General features: G+C 39.8%; 1 protein-coding gene across 1 annotated transcript in view; it reads right to left on the bottom strand.

Moving 5' to 3' along the window:
- Positions 1-10,333, bottom strand: part of sept12 (septin 12) — a 50,645-nt gene extending 40,312 nt beyond the window's left edge. Inside the window, exon 1 of the mRNA XM_044099114.1 lies at positions 10,084-10,333. Within this exon, the coding sequence (XP_043955049.1) occupies positions 10,084-10,138 (55 nt within the window). The 5' untranslated portion in view covers positions 10,139-10,333. The remainder of the gene's footprint in view (positions 1-10,083) is intronic.
- Positions 10,334-16,817: the final 6,484 nt, after the last annotated feature.

The raw sequence follows: 16,817 nt of genomic DNA, 5'->3' as shown, positions 1-16,817 counted from the left end.
TTTCTTTAAGAGCAACATGTCAACATGTGCTAAAGAATGCTGTACCACGTTTACTGATGAGAAAAAGATTCTAATTTTGTTTAGCTAGTGTCTGCTTGGATATCTTTGTGATAGAAATAAAAATAATAATTAGGTGCAATGAGGCCTAATTTTAGCTAAATAAAAATGAAACACATGTTCAAACCTGAGCAGCTGCTGTATGCCATATTAACGAGCAACAATTTGTGTTTGAGGCAGTTTATGTGCTAGCTTCAAGAGATATGCTAACAAAACTAATGACTGGTAGCAGGCGAGCCTTAAATCACACACCTAGCTGCACAGCTATTGGCCCTCAGCTTCTGTAGGCTCCAGGCAGTCTGAGGATGTGTATGTGTGGACTCGGCTTGGTTCACCGAGGCTGCAGGCACAGACATGCCCTCCCTGCAGTAGATAAGACGTCCTGGTATCAGGTAATTGCTGGCACCATTTCAAACTCTGCTGAAATAATTACCTGTGACAGTAATGTGCCTCATTTCAGCTCCGTTTTACCTTTTACCTGAGCAGACCCTGTTAGACAATATGTCATCTGTTAAAGCCAGCACCTAACTTTGTTTCTCTGTCTCTTCATTACCTCCTCCCTCTCTCCCTCTCACCCCCACCCTCCACACACACACACACACACACGCACACACATATCCAGGCACATTGAATACCTGAGCAGGGTTGTCAGTCTGTCCATCCTCCTGCAGGTTGTTTCACCTGATATACATGTGTTTTAAGTACCTGCATGCATGTAGAAGTCCCACTGGTATGAACTTTATCCTTCAGTGTAATGCTGTTGTCATATTTCCTGACACAAGCCCAGGCTGTTTAATAAAATCATAGGAAATTTTCTGGTCCAATACCAAACATTCCATACTTGACAGGTGAAGAGTCAGAGAAGGTGTTACTCTGCCTTATCAGTAGCTGCCTTTTCAATACAATTGTGTCCAAATCTCAACTCAACTCATTCTTGTGCTTCTCAGATCATTCCTGAAGCATTTTTGCTTAGGGGTAGATTGCATTATGCTGCTGAAAGAGGCCATGGTTAGGATTACTATTAAATGATAAATGTCAGTGAACAGTCACATGAATAGCAGAACCCGAGGTTTCCTATCACATTGATTTCTTAAAGGGGCAGTATCATGTGTTTTTGAGCTATAAAAATCATCTTATAAAACAATCAAGTAATATTGTTACCTCCAATTGTTAAAAAAATCCTGAATATATCAAATATAACTTGAAAGAAATTTGGCTTTGCAATTTAAAACCTTGAAATTGGATCTTTGTCACTTTAAGAAATGAATGCTCTTTGTGAAACTGCTTTCAGGAAGTTACCACAACATCACTCCTCTATCAACTCTTTAATAATTTTTTTAGGAGCGTTTTACTGAGATGTAGCTCTTATAATGAGCTACTTCTCAGTAGCATTTCTACCAGGTGTCTGCTAATTGCTGCTGGCTAGTCTGAAGGAGCTGAGTGGAGGAGTTACGGGACAGAGCTGCTCTGTGAGGTGGAAGTTCAGAATCTGCAGCTCTGAGGAGGAGCTGTGTCTCAAAGGCGGGGCTAGGTCCAACCATGCGTTTTGCACAGCTGAATGGTTGCCATGGAGATTAAAAGATTTCTCAAACATGCATGAAAGAAACAAGGCAACAGTCCAGGTATGTTTCTGATGAGGGAGTTACACTAATGGCAAACCTAACAGTATGTGAACATGTAACATAAAAAGGTTTATTCTTTTAAGGAGTTAAAGTCATGGGCCTGCAGCCACAGCATTAAGACCTTTTTCTTCCTGCTCCAGTTCTGATGCTCACATGCCCATAGTTGGTGCCTTCTGTGGTGGACAGGGGTCAGCTATTCTGATTGGCCTGCAGATATGTGACTCAAACAATCTATGAAACCTGCTGTTTATTATGACACATTTCAGAACTCTGGAATCCGTCTGAGATGTCCAAGATGCAGACGAGGGAAAACACATTTGTCCTCAGAGCAGTGCATCTCCTGGACTCAGATTTGTCCTGTTCTCTGCACCTTTTAAATTCCCCCTTGGAGATGAATAAAGTTTTATTAAGTTGAATTGAATTGAAGAACCAGCATCAACATTTTCAGGAAGTTAAGCTACATTAGCTTTAGCTATGGGGATTGAGAATCAGTTCTCAGTAAATGACCTGATACAAATTTTCTAATTAACCTCAGTGAAAAGTTACTCCACCTTTCAATATGAACATACAGTGAACCATGAATCTGATGGCAGTTCATACAGCTTCAAATTGTGTTAAGATGATGTTAGATAACCTTCATGTCTGGTTTAGAGGTTAAAAGTTAACTGTAGTTTTCCACCACAGGCTAATGCTCTCAGACACTGGAGACCACACTATGGGCTTTCTGCTTTATTTGGTTTAGTTTGTTCTAACGTGTAAAAAATAGTTCAGTAGACTAAACTATTTTACCACCATTTGTATAGACATATTGTTCAGTTTTGTTCAGCCATAACTCCCATATATGCCTTTTGTAAGCCAGGTGTATCCAACTATGAGAAGATCCCATTCACACCCAGACAACACTGGAGAGAGATTATATGTTCCTCCTGGAACAATCGGCTGCACATCAACACTCCTGGGACTGTGTGCCAAGTAAACGGCCCAATCCATGAAATGTGGCAATACACAATAAAAATATGCTGCTGAGAACGCCCAGTTACTACACACTGAAACATACACTGATTTTTCACTGGTATCTGTGATCCGTACTCCTTGCTTGACATTATTTCAGTTCAACATATTTTATGTACTAAAATATATGTGCTTGATGATAGACAGACGAACGGACGGACACAGACAGACAGACAGTTTTGACTCCCAGGCAGCATACAATCTTCCAATGTCATGCAAAACTCCTACATAGCCATCAAAGTTAAAATGAGAAGTTTCTAAAAGTTTGCTAATTAAGAAACATGGACTGCATTTACACTTAATAGACTTAAAAGTAAATGTAGAAAAATGCTCAGTCGTAAAAAAAAACAACAATGTTTTGGATTTACAAAATATGACACACATCCTGAGGGAAGGTAATTAGGCATGAAATTGGAGTTCTGAGAATGAAATTACAGCAGGTAATATCTGAGCTGGTGGTCCCATGTTTCTCCCAGCTGCTGCCTCCACCCAGACAGACCAGGCTGAACTCAGGGAACTACTTACTACTGCTGCATCCTCAGGCAAGTCAGCCCAGAGCTATAAATGACTCTCCAGAATCTGCATATCTTCACTAGATCTGAGTGGGAAAGATAGGGGGAGAACGTCAACGTGATGCAGGCGGGCCCTACACATGAACATTATCACCATCATCAGTGCATACCTCCTGTTAACAGCCCCATTATAGAGTTTCCCACTATAGTGTTAGTGCGTGCCTCAACTCTAAAATGGCACCTCTCACCCCTCTTTGGTGCTACATTCATTTGGTTTTCTGTTTGGAAAATAACATCAGAGATAAGATAAACTCATCCATGCCATTATCTTCAGTTGTATTGATTATTGCAACAGCGTCTTCACAGGTCTGTCCAACAAATCAACCAAACAGCTGCAGCTGATCCAGAATGCTGCTGCTCGCATTCTCACTAAAACCAGGAAGATAGAGCACATAACACCAGTTTTAAAGTCCCTCCACTGGCTCCCTGTAGCTCAAAGAATAGACTTTAAAATACTGTTGTTAGTTTACAAATCACTGAATGGTTTAGCACCACAATACATTAAAGATCTGCTGCTGGGCGTGCTGCGGTGGCGTAGGGGATAGTGCGACCCACGTTTGGAGGCCTTCAGCGCTTGACGCGGCTGTCGCAGGTTCGATTCCCAGACCCGACGACATTTGCCGCATGTCTTCCCCCCTCTACTTCCCCGTTTCCTGTCAGCCTACTGTCATATAAGGGACACTAGAGCCCACAAAAAGACCCCCTGGAGGGGGAAAAAAAAGATCTGCTGCTGCTGTATCAACCTTCCAGAACTCTCAGGTCTTCTGGTTCTGGTCTGCTCTGCATCCAGAACCAGAACCAAACGAGGAGAAGCAGCATTTAGCATCGACGCACCACAAATCTGGAACAAACTTCCAGAAAACTGTAAAACAGCTGAAACACTGACTTCCTTTAAATCTCGACTAAAAACCCACCTTGTTAGAGTTGTATTTGAAACGTAATCAATTACAAATTTATTGATGGAACCTGACTTAATGTTGTGTTTTGATTGTTGATTCTATGTTGCATTGTGTTTTTGTGTCTGATATGATGTAAAGCACTTTGAAATGCCTTGCTGCTGAAATGTGCTATACAAATAAAATTTGATTGATTGATTTATTGATTGATCAGAGCTAAATAACAACAGCAGTCTTTTAAGGTCAGCTTAAAGCTACAGGATGTAACTTTTATAAAATAAAAAATGCTTTTTACATTGTTGTTAAAATGATCATTATGTCATGACAGTTCCCCTGCCTTCTCCCAGTGTTCCCAGTACTAACTGCAGAAATACTGTACATCACTCTGTCAAAAACAACCAGGAGGATGGACAGATGGATGGAAAGACAGAGATTGTTTTAGTTTTCCATCTGTCTATAATCTATATCCACTTATCCTTGCAGGGTTTGTGCCCTAGACAGATTGCCATTCCATTACAGGGCAGCGTTGACACAACCCTGCAGCACACACACCCAGACCTCCTCCCAGTGAGCAGCTGGATGGTTAGACTGCATGAGTTCCTCCATCTGATGGTCCTGGACTTTGGAACTTCTGAACAGACCTCTCTGGCTGCTGATGAACGTGTGCAGAGTGTCCGCCATTGTCCAGTGTAACAGGCTCCTCTGTGCCACAGTAGCCAGAGAGTCCAGGTGACCACCTGCCCACCTGATCAGTTTGTCCAACTTGGAAAGGTCAGCCTCGGAAGTCGTACTGCCCCAGCATGCCACATTGAAGGATAGGACACTGGTGACCACAGACTGATGGAACATCTAACTTTAGACATTTGTTAAAAGATCTTAGCCTCCTCAGGAAGTGCATGCTGCTCTTCCTGAGCAGAGTTCTTGGTCTGGATCCGGCCATCCCAAAGCCAACACTAAGGAGCTGTATCCACCGTGTGGATACTATTGAGCTGTATCTACTGTGTCTGGTGATCTTCCTGCACTATTTCAATGAACCGGTTGTCTGCTTGAACATTATTCCTCCACCTGTGTTGTCATATTCCATTTCCTGTGGTGCCTGTTCTAGGTGCACTAGCTCCTTCTAAATCACACCATGTACATACCCAACATTGCTCAAAGCTTGGACCAAATTTTGTTCTGATTCTTCTTTTTGCTTTAAGGTTAGTGAGTGAAATTGTCTGCTAATGCCATCTATCTCTATACATCATCTGTTTGGTCTCTGGAGACTGTTGAAGTTAAAGTAACACATGCAAGTGTGAAGAAATGTACGCTCATTTCTTCAACTAACAACGTAATTATTCCCTGCAATTACTGAGCAGTGAACTGGTAAACATTTAGAGGACAAGAACTTCAACCTGCCAAGTGGAACAACTTTAAGATGGAGGAGTTGAGTCTGGACTTGTTTATTTCAAAAGATTCACATTTAGCAGAACCACAAGAGCGTAAATAAAACTTGTAAACTGCGCCCTTTAATAGAGTTTACACATGCGTTTATCCAAGATGTCAAGTTTTTACATTATGACGGGCTCAACATATTGTAACCATATTTATAACAAAGAATTCTGTTCTCTGATACTAAGAATTCTGCCCACTATGTCTATGAATTCCATCATTTATTACTAAGAGTCCCTTCCTTTCTTATTCTTTGTAATAAGAATTCCATCTTTTCTTACTAAGATCTCCATTCTTTCCTACTAAAGATTCTGTCCGTTTTGACTGTCGTATATGACTAAGAATTCCATCATTTATTACAAAAAATTCCTTTACTACAAATCCTATTCTTTATTTCAAAGAAAATCTGTCTTATTACGAAGAATTCCGTCATCCATTACAAGAATTCCATCCTTTATTACTAAGAATTCCATCCTCTGATACTAAGAATTCCTTACTTTATTAAAAATTCCATCTTTTATTACTAAGAATTTCTTCCTTAATTACACAGAATTCCATCCTTTACTAAGAATTCAGGAGGTGCAGAGCATCTCGTCTTATTCAGCTTGCAGCAGCATTTACCAACACCGTTCCAAAATTTTAAACACCACATTGTGCATCCTGTAGGATCTGCTCTCAACATTCAAAATGTTACTGCAGCTCTAATAACATCACAAATATGCACAACAGTAATGCCACACGTAGGACTTCTATAGTTCGACGTGTTTCTGTCATTGCTGTCCAGAAGGACAGCGGTGTGACTTTAAAGGTTAAGGCCCACTCAAAAAATCACAATATGAAAGCTAACTACACCAAACAAAAAAAAAGTCAAGACCGCTTTTGTTCCAAATAAACGGACCAAAGGGCTGGAGCTCTCTGAATCTTTGAGATTCTCTCTGAGAATCTTTGAGAATACCAGGAAGGGAGATAAAAATTTAAAAAATCTCAACACCACTGAGAGTAGAGTACAGATTGTAAAGCTGCACTTTAAAAACAGTGCTAACTTAATAAAATTGGTCATTTGGGGGAAAAAAATCCTCTGTCTTCTAGGCCAGTGTTTCCCAACCCTGGTCCTCCTGCCTGCTGTAGACGTTGCCCCTCTTTACCAACACCTAGTTCAGCTGACTGCAGTTCAGCAAGCACCTGTCAATTGAAATCACCTGGGCTGAAGCAAGGAAACTCCTAAAACACACACGGCAGTGGGCGTGGAGGACCAGGGTTGGAAAACACTGTTCAAGGCAAACGAAACATGTAGAGGATTTCTGCCAGGTGTCCAGTGAGAGCCAGCTACAGGTGGGAGAGGGCACAACTACAACTACAACCTCTATTCTCCATACAGAGAGCAACAAGTAATATACAATGTGTCATTTCATTGAAAAATCTTTAAACAGTATGGACGTTATAGCTGAAACATCTTGGTACCTTGGTAACTGATCCACACCTGTTGCCTATCTTTCTCCTCTATCTCCACTGCTAATGTCTAATGGTGGAATCATGGTGTCAAATTGATCAGCAGAGACCCTGTCTAACCGTTTAAACTAATTTGTTTAGAGGCCCAGAGAAGCACCTGTCTACACAGAAGAATGTTGAGGACCAGAATCAAAGTAGTGCAGATTTTCTCTTTTCTGTCTTTGCCGCTGTCCCTGCAGGGCTGTGAGCCATGACTGATAACCCCGAGGAAGAGCAAACTATTTAAATTGGGGCGGTCTCCTCCTCTATATACGCTTCCTCACTCTGAGCAGCTCTGGTGTCCATTAATCATTTTCTTGATGTTGGCCTGTTATTTAACGGTTTCAACTTAATCTGTACCTCATACTCCCTGTTTCAACAAGGCTGCTAAAACTTTTTAATAACGCTGACAGCAGCTCTAACGTTTGATGGATTATAGAGAAAATTTCAAAGGTGATGGAGAGGGGCAGAGGCAAGAGGAAGCATGCTCTTTCACAGCGCTGCAAGCAGAAATCCATTCAGTGTGATTATGAAAGCTCCATCACATGACAGCCAGAGCACTTAATCCTTGTTAACACTGCACTTAAAGACAGGACTGCTGCACCTCCCTGTTCCGAATGGAAGGCAGATACAAAAGGTGTGTAGTATCAAGGCTCTATTGCATTTCAGTAATTTACCATTATGTGCTGTACTTTTGGTATTCAATTTTAATTTTTAAGCTCCCTTTTTTGTGTCAGAATCTGTTTTATGTAAGTCACCTTGAATGGCGCTGTACATGAAATGTGCTATTCAAGTTAAATTGAATTGCCTAAGAAAAAGACCCTAAACTGCTCCAACGTGCTGCCTTTATTTAAACTCCAGGTATGAGCGAAGACAAGTAATGGCAGCACATTTAAAGGTGTTTTATTTCAAGGGTAATTACTTTGTGAAAGCTGAGAATACCTCATGACAATACCTCATGAGATTCAGTGGTGAGAAAAGTATCTGCAAAATAAGGAAAATAGAGCACTTTCATGGTGCTCTACCATCAAAGTTTTATATGGTAGAATTTAGTCAAATACGGTAGATTTTAAATATTCTGGGTGACCTTTCCTTGCATCAGCGTAAAAGTAACACAAAGTGTCTGGAACAGCCACAAGCTTAGTGGTCATTTTTACATGAGCAGTGACCAAACTGATAAAAAAAAATAAAAATCTATTTTTCCAGTAATGGCAATTTTAAGAGGCAGGTCTACCTAACAATTTCAGAGCGACATCACAGAGTTCCCTACCTTTCTACGCCTGATTCAGCTGATTGCTGTTCAGCAAACACCTGTCAATTGAAATCACAGTCAATTGAAGCAAGGAAACTCCTAAAACACGCAGGGCAGTGGTGAGAAAATTATCTGCCAAAGTAAGGTGTGTGTGACCCAGGGCTCACAGACTCTGTTGGATCTGCAGCCCAGAAAAGGCGGCGCAGGTTCTGTTTGTCTGCTGCATGTTGTAAACAGACGTCTGACTGATTAGCACAGCCAGACTGCTGACAATAATTATGAAATGATGTTAATCCCTCATAGCCAAGGGAATATTCAAGATAAAACAAATAAAACATTTTTTAAGACCTCATAGTTTAAAATACCAGGTCCCCATACGCTGTTGAAAACACACAGAAGAATTTTAAAAACCTTTCTTGTATTAATCCTCACTGACTTTGTTCTGTTCCTTTAATACCGTACTTGTGGTTTTTTATTCATTATTGTTACATTTAGTGTTGTTGTGTGTGTGATAGACTTGTATTTATAAAACTAAAGAACAGACCCCGTAACGTTTAACTGCCAATTAAAGGAGTATTCCATATTTTATAAGAAAGGTAGCAAACCTGTTGTAACTATTCACATTTTCCTTCGACAGACTACATTTAAAGGGCCTTTATGACTTGATTGGACTGTTATGACTTTAACTGAATTTGAACCAGAATGACATCATAGGGCTGGACAATATGGCTGAAAAACGTATCATGATGCGAGCATTTCATGTCAGTAGGTATCCATAATTGCTGAATTGATTTTGTTTAAAATATCTGAAATTCTGTCAAACCGGTGGAGTGACCTTTCCTGTTTTACCCACAGCTTTCACTAAGCACTGCTTTTATTTTACAACAGATATTAGGAACAGTGACAAAACTTGAAACATTGTTGCTAGGTAACCAAAGAGCGTGTTAGTTGATGCCGTCAACCTCACTTTGCTCACTGTGAAAAGCCTTTCCTCTGCCTTCATCTCCCAGAATTCAGTGAATGTTCTATTAAATGTCTTATCTATTGATATTGATCACGTCTTTAAAATGTTTATCTGCAAAACTCAAACACTGGGAAGTTCTCTGTAGTTTAATTTGAATTCCAGCATCAAAAGACACGCAGCATGTAGCATGAGGCCTACCAACACATGCTGTACTGTACGCATGTTTGTTCACTAAAACACTTGCGTTGACTGGAGGGACTGCAGAGTTTTACCCCGAACCAGGCAGGAAGCAGGCAGGAAGCAGTCTCACAGCAGCTCATTCAGAGCATCTGACGATCTGGAGATACTATTCCCCACTCCCACAACACACGCAGACACACACAAACTCACACACACCAAACTATTTGATATCCACTTATCATACCCTAGCCACATTCAGGTGAATTAAATGTTTTTCACATGGTAGTTGAACTGGAGTCCTGTTACATTACAACCCAGAACAGGCTTTAGCTCTGCACTCTGAAACTAAATGGAACTTTTTTAAATTAGTGGATTATTATTTGGTGTAAAAAAACAAAAACGAAAAACATAACAGCAATATTTGGCAAAAAAAAATTAAAGCTATCACAAAAAGTTAAACAGGTCTACTGTGTCCTGTTTTTTTGTTTTGTTTTATTTTGTTTTAAATAAAATAAAATGAATATCCTCCAGCCAGGGTCTGTTAGGGAAGGGTACTACGCTCATTACTTCAGCCTGCAGTAAAGTAATTCAATATTACCGCCCCGCATACCTTCAAAATCTGATAAGATCCCAGCGAGGTGGTCATTGACTGGAAGGTCCGACATCCTGTCCTAATAGTGGCAGAGATTCCCGTCGCTGCGCTCCAAGGCAGAGGAGAAACGGAACGAGCTCTAAGGAAAACTCTGTCCGTCAGGAAATAACTCAACCCGGTCCGGAGACAGAATGCTGGGCAGCAGATTCCTTCCCTCCAGTTCGGATCTCACTGCTCTATCGGACTGCTGGACCTTCGGAGCCCCTGCGTGGCGGTGGGCCCTTCCCCCTGCTCCATGCACAGGGAGCGGATGGGAGGGAAAGGGAAGGGGGGCTATTGGGCGGACAGGGGTTGGGCGGAGCCGCATGCAACACCTGGGGAAAAAAAAAAAAAAAAAAAAAAAAAAATTCAGCGAGAACCCCTCCATCCCCCACAAACCTCCACCCTCACCCGCGGTCTGCAGAAGCTGACCAAGCTTCAGAGTTTTCGGGTGCTTCTTTCCTTTCACTGCTCCACGAGGTGTGAAGTGGATTCTAGTCAGAATGTCGGAATCCAATGATTAGCTGTTGGATATCATTCATTCTGAAGTGTGGAGAGATGTGGAGAGGAAAAATAAATTCTTGGAAATAGCAACAGCATGCAAGAAAAAGCACAACGCAGAAAAAGAAATGAATGAATGAATGAAAAAACTGCGTTTTACAAGTAACGTTTATTTGTACAGTTAAGCGACTGGGCAGATCAAAGTGTCTTATATCATAAAAACAATCACAGAGTCACCTATTAGGAAACATTCATTTACATTACATGTTATCAAACGCCATAATCAAAGTCATCATCAGCTATACATCAAATATATTAATCTATGTTCCAGTTATTGTCAATCAAAGGAAACTAAACAAATTACTTTTAGTCTAGATTTAAAGGAACTCAGTGTTTCAGCTGTTTTCTAAAAGTTTGTCCCAGACTAGTGGAGCATAGATGCTCAATGTTGCTTCTCCATGTTTGGTTCTGGTTCTGGTTCTGGTTCCAGTTCTGCCCTTACAGCTGCAGGAATTTTGGAATGAATCTCCACCAGCTTTCATGTCCCTCCTGTAGACAACCGTGTCCTGCCGCACGTAACATTTTGCGTTTTGAGTGTCTGATTAGTTTTGGAAGCAACGTCCCAAACTTTGAACGTCTCCTAGAGTTCTGTTGAATAGAACATCTGAACGAGGAGAGAGGATGAACCTGCTGTGGGTTCTTTGGACGTTCCACTGTGGCAAAAAGGGATAACGAACCCACTTATGCAGGTTTAGCGGTATTATATATACATATATAATAATTGCACTAAATATCAACAAAAGAATGACTCCGAAGCGACCAGGAATATAATTTAGATCTTTTTTTGTCTATAGCTTGGAAACCATGTGCTTTTTCAAAATCAGTTTTATAGGCCAGCATTGTGTACCCAAACAAGAATTTTGACTCTGATTTCAAGCTTTCATAGTGTAAAGACACTAACTATAAATATATAAACTATAGAGAAAATAAAGGAAGATATTTTTTTTTTTTGCATTTTCTACAAATGACATGTATCCACCCACTTTTTTTGCAAAGATTTTGTGTCTTTTTTTTCTTTTAAAACCTAAAAACAGAAATAAAATGATGGTTCTTTAAATGTGAGAACACTTCCTGCAGAAAGCTATAAAACTTATAAGCAGTTTTTTTCTCTGGGAATTTGAATAGAATATGTAACAATTAAAAAAAATCATAATTTTTTAAGTACAATTTCAAATAATATTTATACTCTTTCAGAGTTTACAAAAAGAGGAGGAGCAAATTAATCACAGCTCAGGTGGGGGAATTTGACCTCTGAACTCACGACAACCATCAGTCATGCACTGCACAAATCTGACCTTTATGAAAGAAGAGAAAGAAAAGCTAATGCTGAAAGAAAACCCTGAGGAGTCTTGTGTCTGCAAGCCAGATAGAAATCACAGCAAACATGTAAACCATCTGGTCAGATGAAACAAACATGTTGACCCACATTCAGATGTCTATGGGTGGTCTAACACTAACGCTGCACATCACGCAATAGTGTGGTGGTGGCAGCATCATGATGCAGGGGCTTTTTTTTTTTTTTAACAAGGACACAGATGTTTCTCAGAGTTGATAAGAATATTTATGGAGCTAAAATCCAGAAAAGTACATGAAGAAAAGCTTTTAGAAGCTGCAGAAGACCTGAGTCTGGGCTGGAGGTCCGTCTCCACGACGACCACCCGGAACATCCAGCCAGGATGTTTCCTTCAGATCAAAACGTTTTCATGTGTAAGAATGGCCTACTGAAGGTCTGGACTGATTTGTCTTCCATCAAGGGACTGCAGATGCAAATTAGCTTATGCTATAATCTGGTACAGCACATGATAACATTTATGTTTGAGATTTATTGCAATGGAGAATTTGGGCCAAGGTAGATAGATAAAAAAAAAAAAATGACCAAAAAGCTGAGCCACAAACATGAAAATAAACTCAGCAATCTTTTAGAAAACTGTGTTTGAAAATTTTTAAGTATTTGACTTTTCAAACTCAGAATATTTCCAAAAGTTGAAAATACTAGTATTTTGAAATTTTGAAATTTCCATTATTTTTTTCAAGAAAACTTTTGTGATTAAGCTCAACATTTCTGAGTTTTTTGACTGGAAATTTGCTCCTCTTTTTTTCCATCTACAACAGCCTACTGCCTTCTTAAATGCTCCCTATTAAGTAAAGTTGATTATTGTTAAACTGCTAAAACTGACGTCCTGCTCAGCTCAGTATCAAACTGCAGGGACTCTCAAACCACCAAGACCATTTTACTTCCACTGAGCAATTCACATGTAACAAACCTCAATCATCATCTCTGGTACAACAAAAGAGGCAGCGTTTCAAATAAATATAACTGCAGGAACACCCAGAGGTCTTCACCTTCACAGCAGCTAAGTCCCATAATTTGGGCTTCCTGTGTGAAGGCCTGCTTCTAATGAGTCACAGCAACTCTTTTCATTGTCATGTTAAACCTATATTCATCAGATCTCATCAGGTTCTCCGTTACATCGCCCTCTGTGTTGCCACAAGGTTAATTTTGCTGATTTTACTCTTGTGTTTGAAGAGGAAAATAAAAACTTCCACAGGGCTCCAATGTAAAGATGCAAAACATAAATATATTCCACAGTTTTTTGCTTTATCCTTTACAAGAGCAATTGAATCCTAGATAACCTCCACAAAACAAACTACCATTTGGTTGAAAAACCGTGTGGTGCTGTCCATCTTACTTGCAGCGTCTTCCCTTCTCTCTGCTCTCTATCCTCTGTTAACGCTCCAGCACACCTCATTTGCATGAATTGCAAAGTGCCCAATTAAGCTACAAAACATACAAACTTAGAGTAAACCACTTGTTCACAGTAAAACATTATGAAATTAGCTTCATGCAATATAACAATGCTACCTAAACCTCAACAAAGGCACTTATTAAATTACTAATTAAACAAATACGTTTTAACAGTAAGTGAATATTTTGTAAGTTAACTTGGCTTCCACACCCACACTGAGGCTAAAATGAACCGTTTGTGTCCTTGGTGCACAAATCACTTCAGGTTATCTCTGTGCCATTTGATCTAAATTACCCTGGAATGCAGTTCACAAATTCTTCACCTGACAGTCTGCCACACACATCAAGCCCAGTGTAAGAAGATTCCTTCAGGCCAGTCAGAGCACGCATGAACACACACACACACACACACACACACACGCACATACGCACACTGACGAACACACTCAATTGTTATCTCTCTCACCTCACACTTTTATGTAAACACAAATGCACCACTGGGAACTATCAAGCCCATCACAAGCAGAGATTAGGGATGAGTGAGACAGCAGGTTAGATGGACAGAAGAACTAACTGAACACCCACAGTCAGCAGCAACATGCAGCCACTGTAATATCTCTGTTTGTAAGATTCCTTCTCACATGTTCTCCTGATGGTAGCGAAGGTCAGGGGCCCCTCATTAGTCCTGTAGCTCTGAGCCAGAGAGGATTAATGTCATAGTAGCTTTCCCTCATCTGTGTGGCTCGTAGATATGGATTTGTGTGCTGTGTGTGTCACGGAAGGGGGTGGAAACAAAAAGGGTGGAAGAAATGTACCACAGAATAGTAGGACCAGAGTAGATAGATTTTTTTAAATAAAAAGGAGTAAATTTCTGCTCTTTGTATTGCAATACAGGAGTTTTAAACAGTTCCTGATTGGGGTTTCAAAGTAGGTTGACTTTTTATTAGATTGGTGTATGATATGATTTTTACCTTTTGGTCTTGTTTTCATGGTTTAAAAAAAAAAATTTTTTACACATGTACTTATTTTGATTCATTGTGATTCTCGTGGCGCTGTGGGCTCAATGGGAATAACAGAAAGGCTTTTGACTTTTCTTTTTAATCTCTGTTCAGTTGCTACATTTTCCTAATATTTGTGTGTTTTTTCATGTTTTCTTTTTATTTATTTGGGGATATTTATTTATTTCAAACAGGCAAGAAACAAAAACAGAAAAAACAATATTAAGCCAAATAATTATGCACTTTGATGTGCCATTTTATATTATTCAAAAAGGAGCAGGTAAAAGATACAAACTCTTATGTATCTTCTTGTGGGTTTATCGTTTATTATTCTGTACAGCCCCTTGAGCTCCTTTTAACGTGAAGGGTGCTTTATAAATAAAATTGACTGATTGTTTCGGTTGATTGATTTCACAGCAATTTTTGCCTAAGGACATGCTGTCAGTGAGAGGCTGGAATCCACATCTTGACCCAAGTTTCTAACTGAAAACTGTCCGCCATCCATATGATTTACATCCTCATAACGTAAGGCTCATGTAGCTAACCTGGTGAAGACTTGGAATCAGATTGCTTAAAGGGAAGAAGCCAAACAGGAGTAGACAGTCTAATGATCTGGGCAATGTGTGCGGAGGAGACCTTGTGTTCAGCCATTTCCGTGGTTGATATTAACTCAATAATGTCTTCCACTCACGTATTTTCATTATTAAAAGTACTTATCTTTTAGACAGTAACACACTAAGTTTGGATTTGAATCATTACTGTAACTCGTAGAGCCTTGAGAAAAACTGAACATCCCAATCAGTCCATCAATAAGCAACAGCGCTCCCTGGTTGTGGCTTATTGGAATGTTGTTGTTTTTTCTTCTTCTGTGGTTTATTCAAGTTCCTTTTTTAAACACATACAGGTTCAGACAAGTACGGTACCCAGACAGCCCGTCTGATGACATGGGAGAAAAAGGTTGGTAGCAGTGACGTGCGGTCAGGGGAGGCAGGTGAGGCAGTGCCTCACCAGCCATCATGAAAAGAAAGAAAATATATAATCATAAAGTAATTTAAATTGTTATATTCGTCCGGTGGTTTGTACTAAAAAATATTTATTTTTCATGTAGCTTCACCAATTTCGATTTTTATTTGTTCAAAATCGCTGAATTTTCTTATTTTCCCATTCAAATGCTTGGAAGCGATGCCGGTGAGGCAGCAGCGAGCTCTGCCTCACCTTGGATTGCGCAACCCCTGGCTCTGCGCTGGCTGCTAAGCGGAGAGAGCATGTTGCTTTACGGCGTCAATAAAATGGTTTAAACAAATTTAATATGTGAACTTATTTCCAATAATTTAGCTTATGTATATAATGTACAGTGCTGTTTGTCACCAACTGTGTTTGTGTAACGTGTTTCGTGTAATGAGCGATTATAAACTGCAGAGAACAGGTTCGAGGTGAGGCAGGCAGTTCTCTTGCCTCATGGCAGGGGCGCTCAAGATCCCAGACGTTCGTCTTGTTCACCTCAACTGCCGAGTAAGTGACAGCGAGCTAGGCTAAACGATTCGGGAAGCAAGTCAAGTGCAGCGATAGATTATAATAGAGATAGTGATTTTTTTCCTCTCGCTTATCCCGACTTTCGACATGGATGACTACATTACAACACTAAAAAAGTTTTCTCAAGTGAACTTTCAATCGAAGCAGGAGATAATATGTGTGTTTTGTGAGCTACAGTTTGTATGTGTAAGGATGCAGAAGTGAAACATAACCTGTAAACTGCTGTCAATCTATGCATCTATTTGCAAATCTGATTCTGATGACGTCAGTGCCTCACCAGCTATGAACCTCACCGCACGTCACTGGTTGGTAGCCACGAGTTTCTATAATTAAGTTGTTATAAAATATTAAGTTGTACCCATAAACCCGTTCCCACAAGTTATTAAGTTTTATTCACATTTTTTCCCCTGCGTGTCACCAGAAGACGGGCTCCGTAGACAAGAGATTTATTCCTAGATAGTTCTTGCTCTCACTATATCAATTCATTCCACTGTATTAAATTTTTTATTTTATGTTTACATTTGATTCTTTATGCATTTTCAGAAATTTTGTTTTTATGTCCTCCCCGGCTTATCTCATGTTTATTAGTCTCCTTCCAATTTATTGTATTAAAGCTCTAGGTCCGATATTCATCACACTTAATGATGACTTAATTACATATTTCTTTAAGTCTCTCAATTTGATCAGTAGTCTTCAAAAACCAAGGTCTCCTTTACCTTCAAGTTGAAGATAAAGTTGTAGGGTCCAACTTCATTTAACTGAAATCAATTATTCTTAAAACTTGGTTCAAAGTACTCTGATTCTCATTTGATTCTCATACTTCCTAAATCCCATAAACATATGTACCAGTTTCCTCAACATTACACAGTTTAGGA

Source organism: Gambusia affinis, linkage group LG19 (genome assembly GCF_019740435.1).
Source record: "Gambusia affinis linkage group LG19, SWU_Gaff_1.0, whole genome shotgun sequence".
Lineage (NCBI taxonomy): Eukaryota > Metazoa > Chordata > Actinopteri > Cyprinodontiformes > Poeciliidae > Gambusia > Gambusia affinis.
Note: the sequence above shows the minus strand (reverse complement) of the source record. Positions and strands in the feature narration are given on the sequence as shown.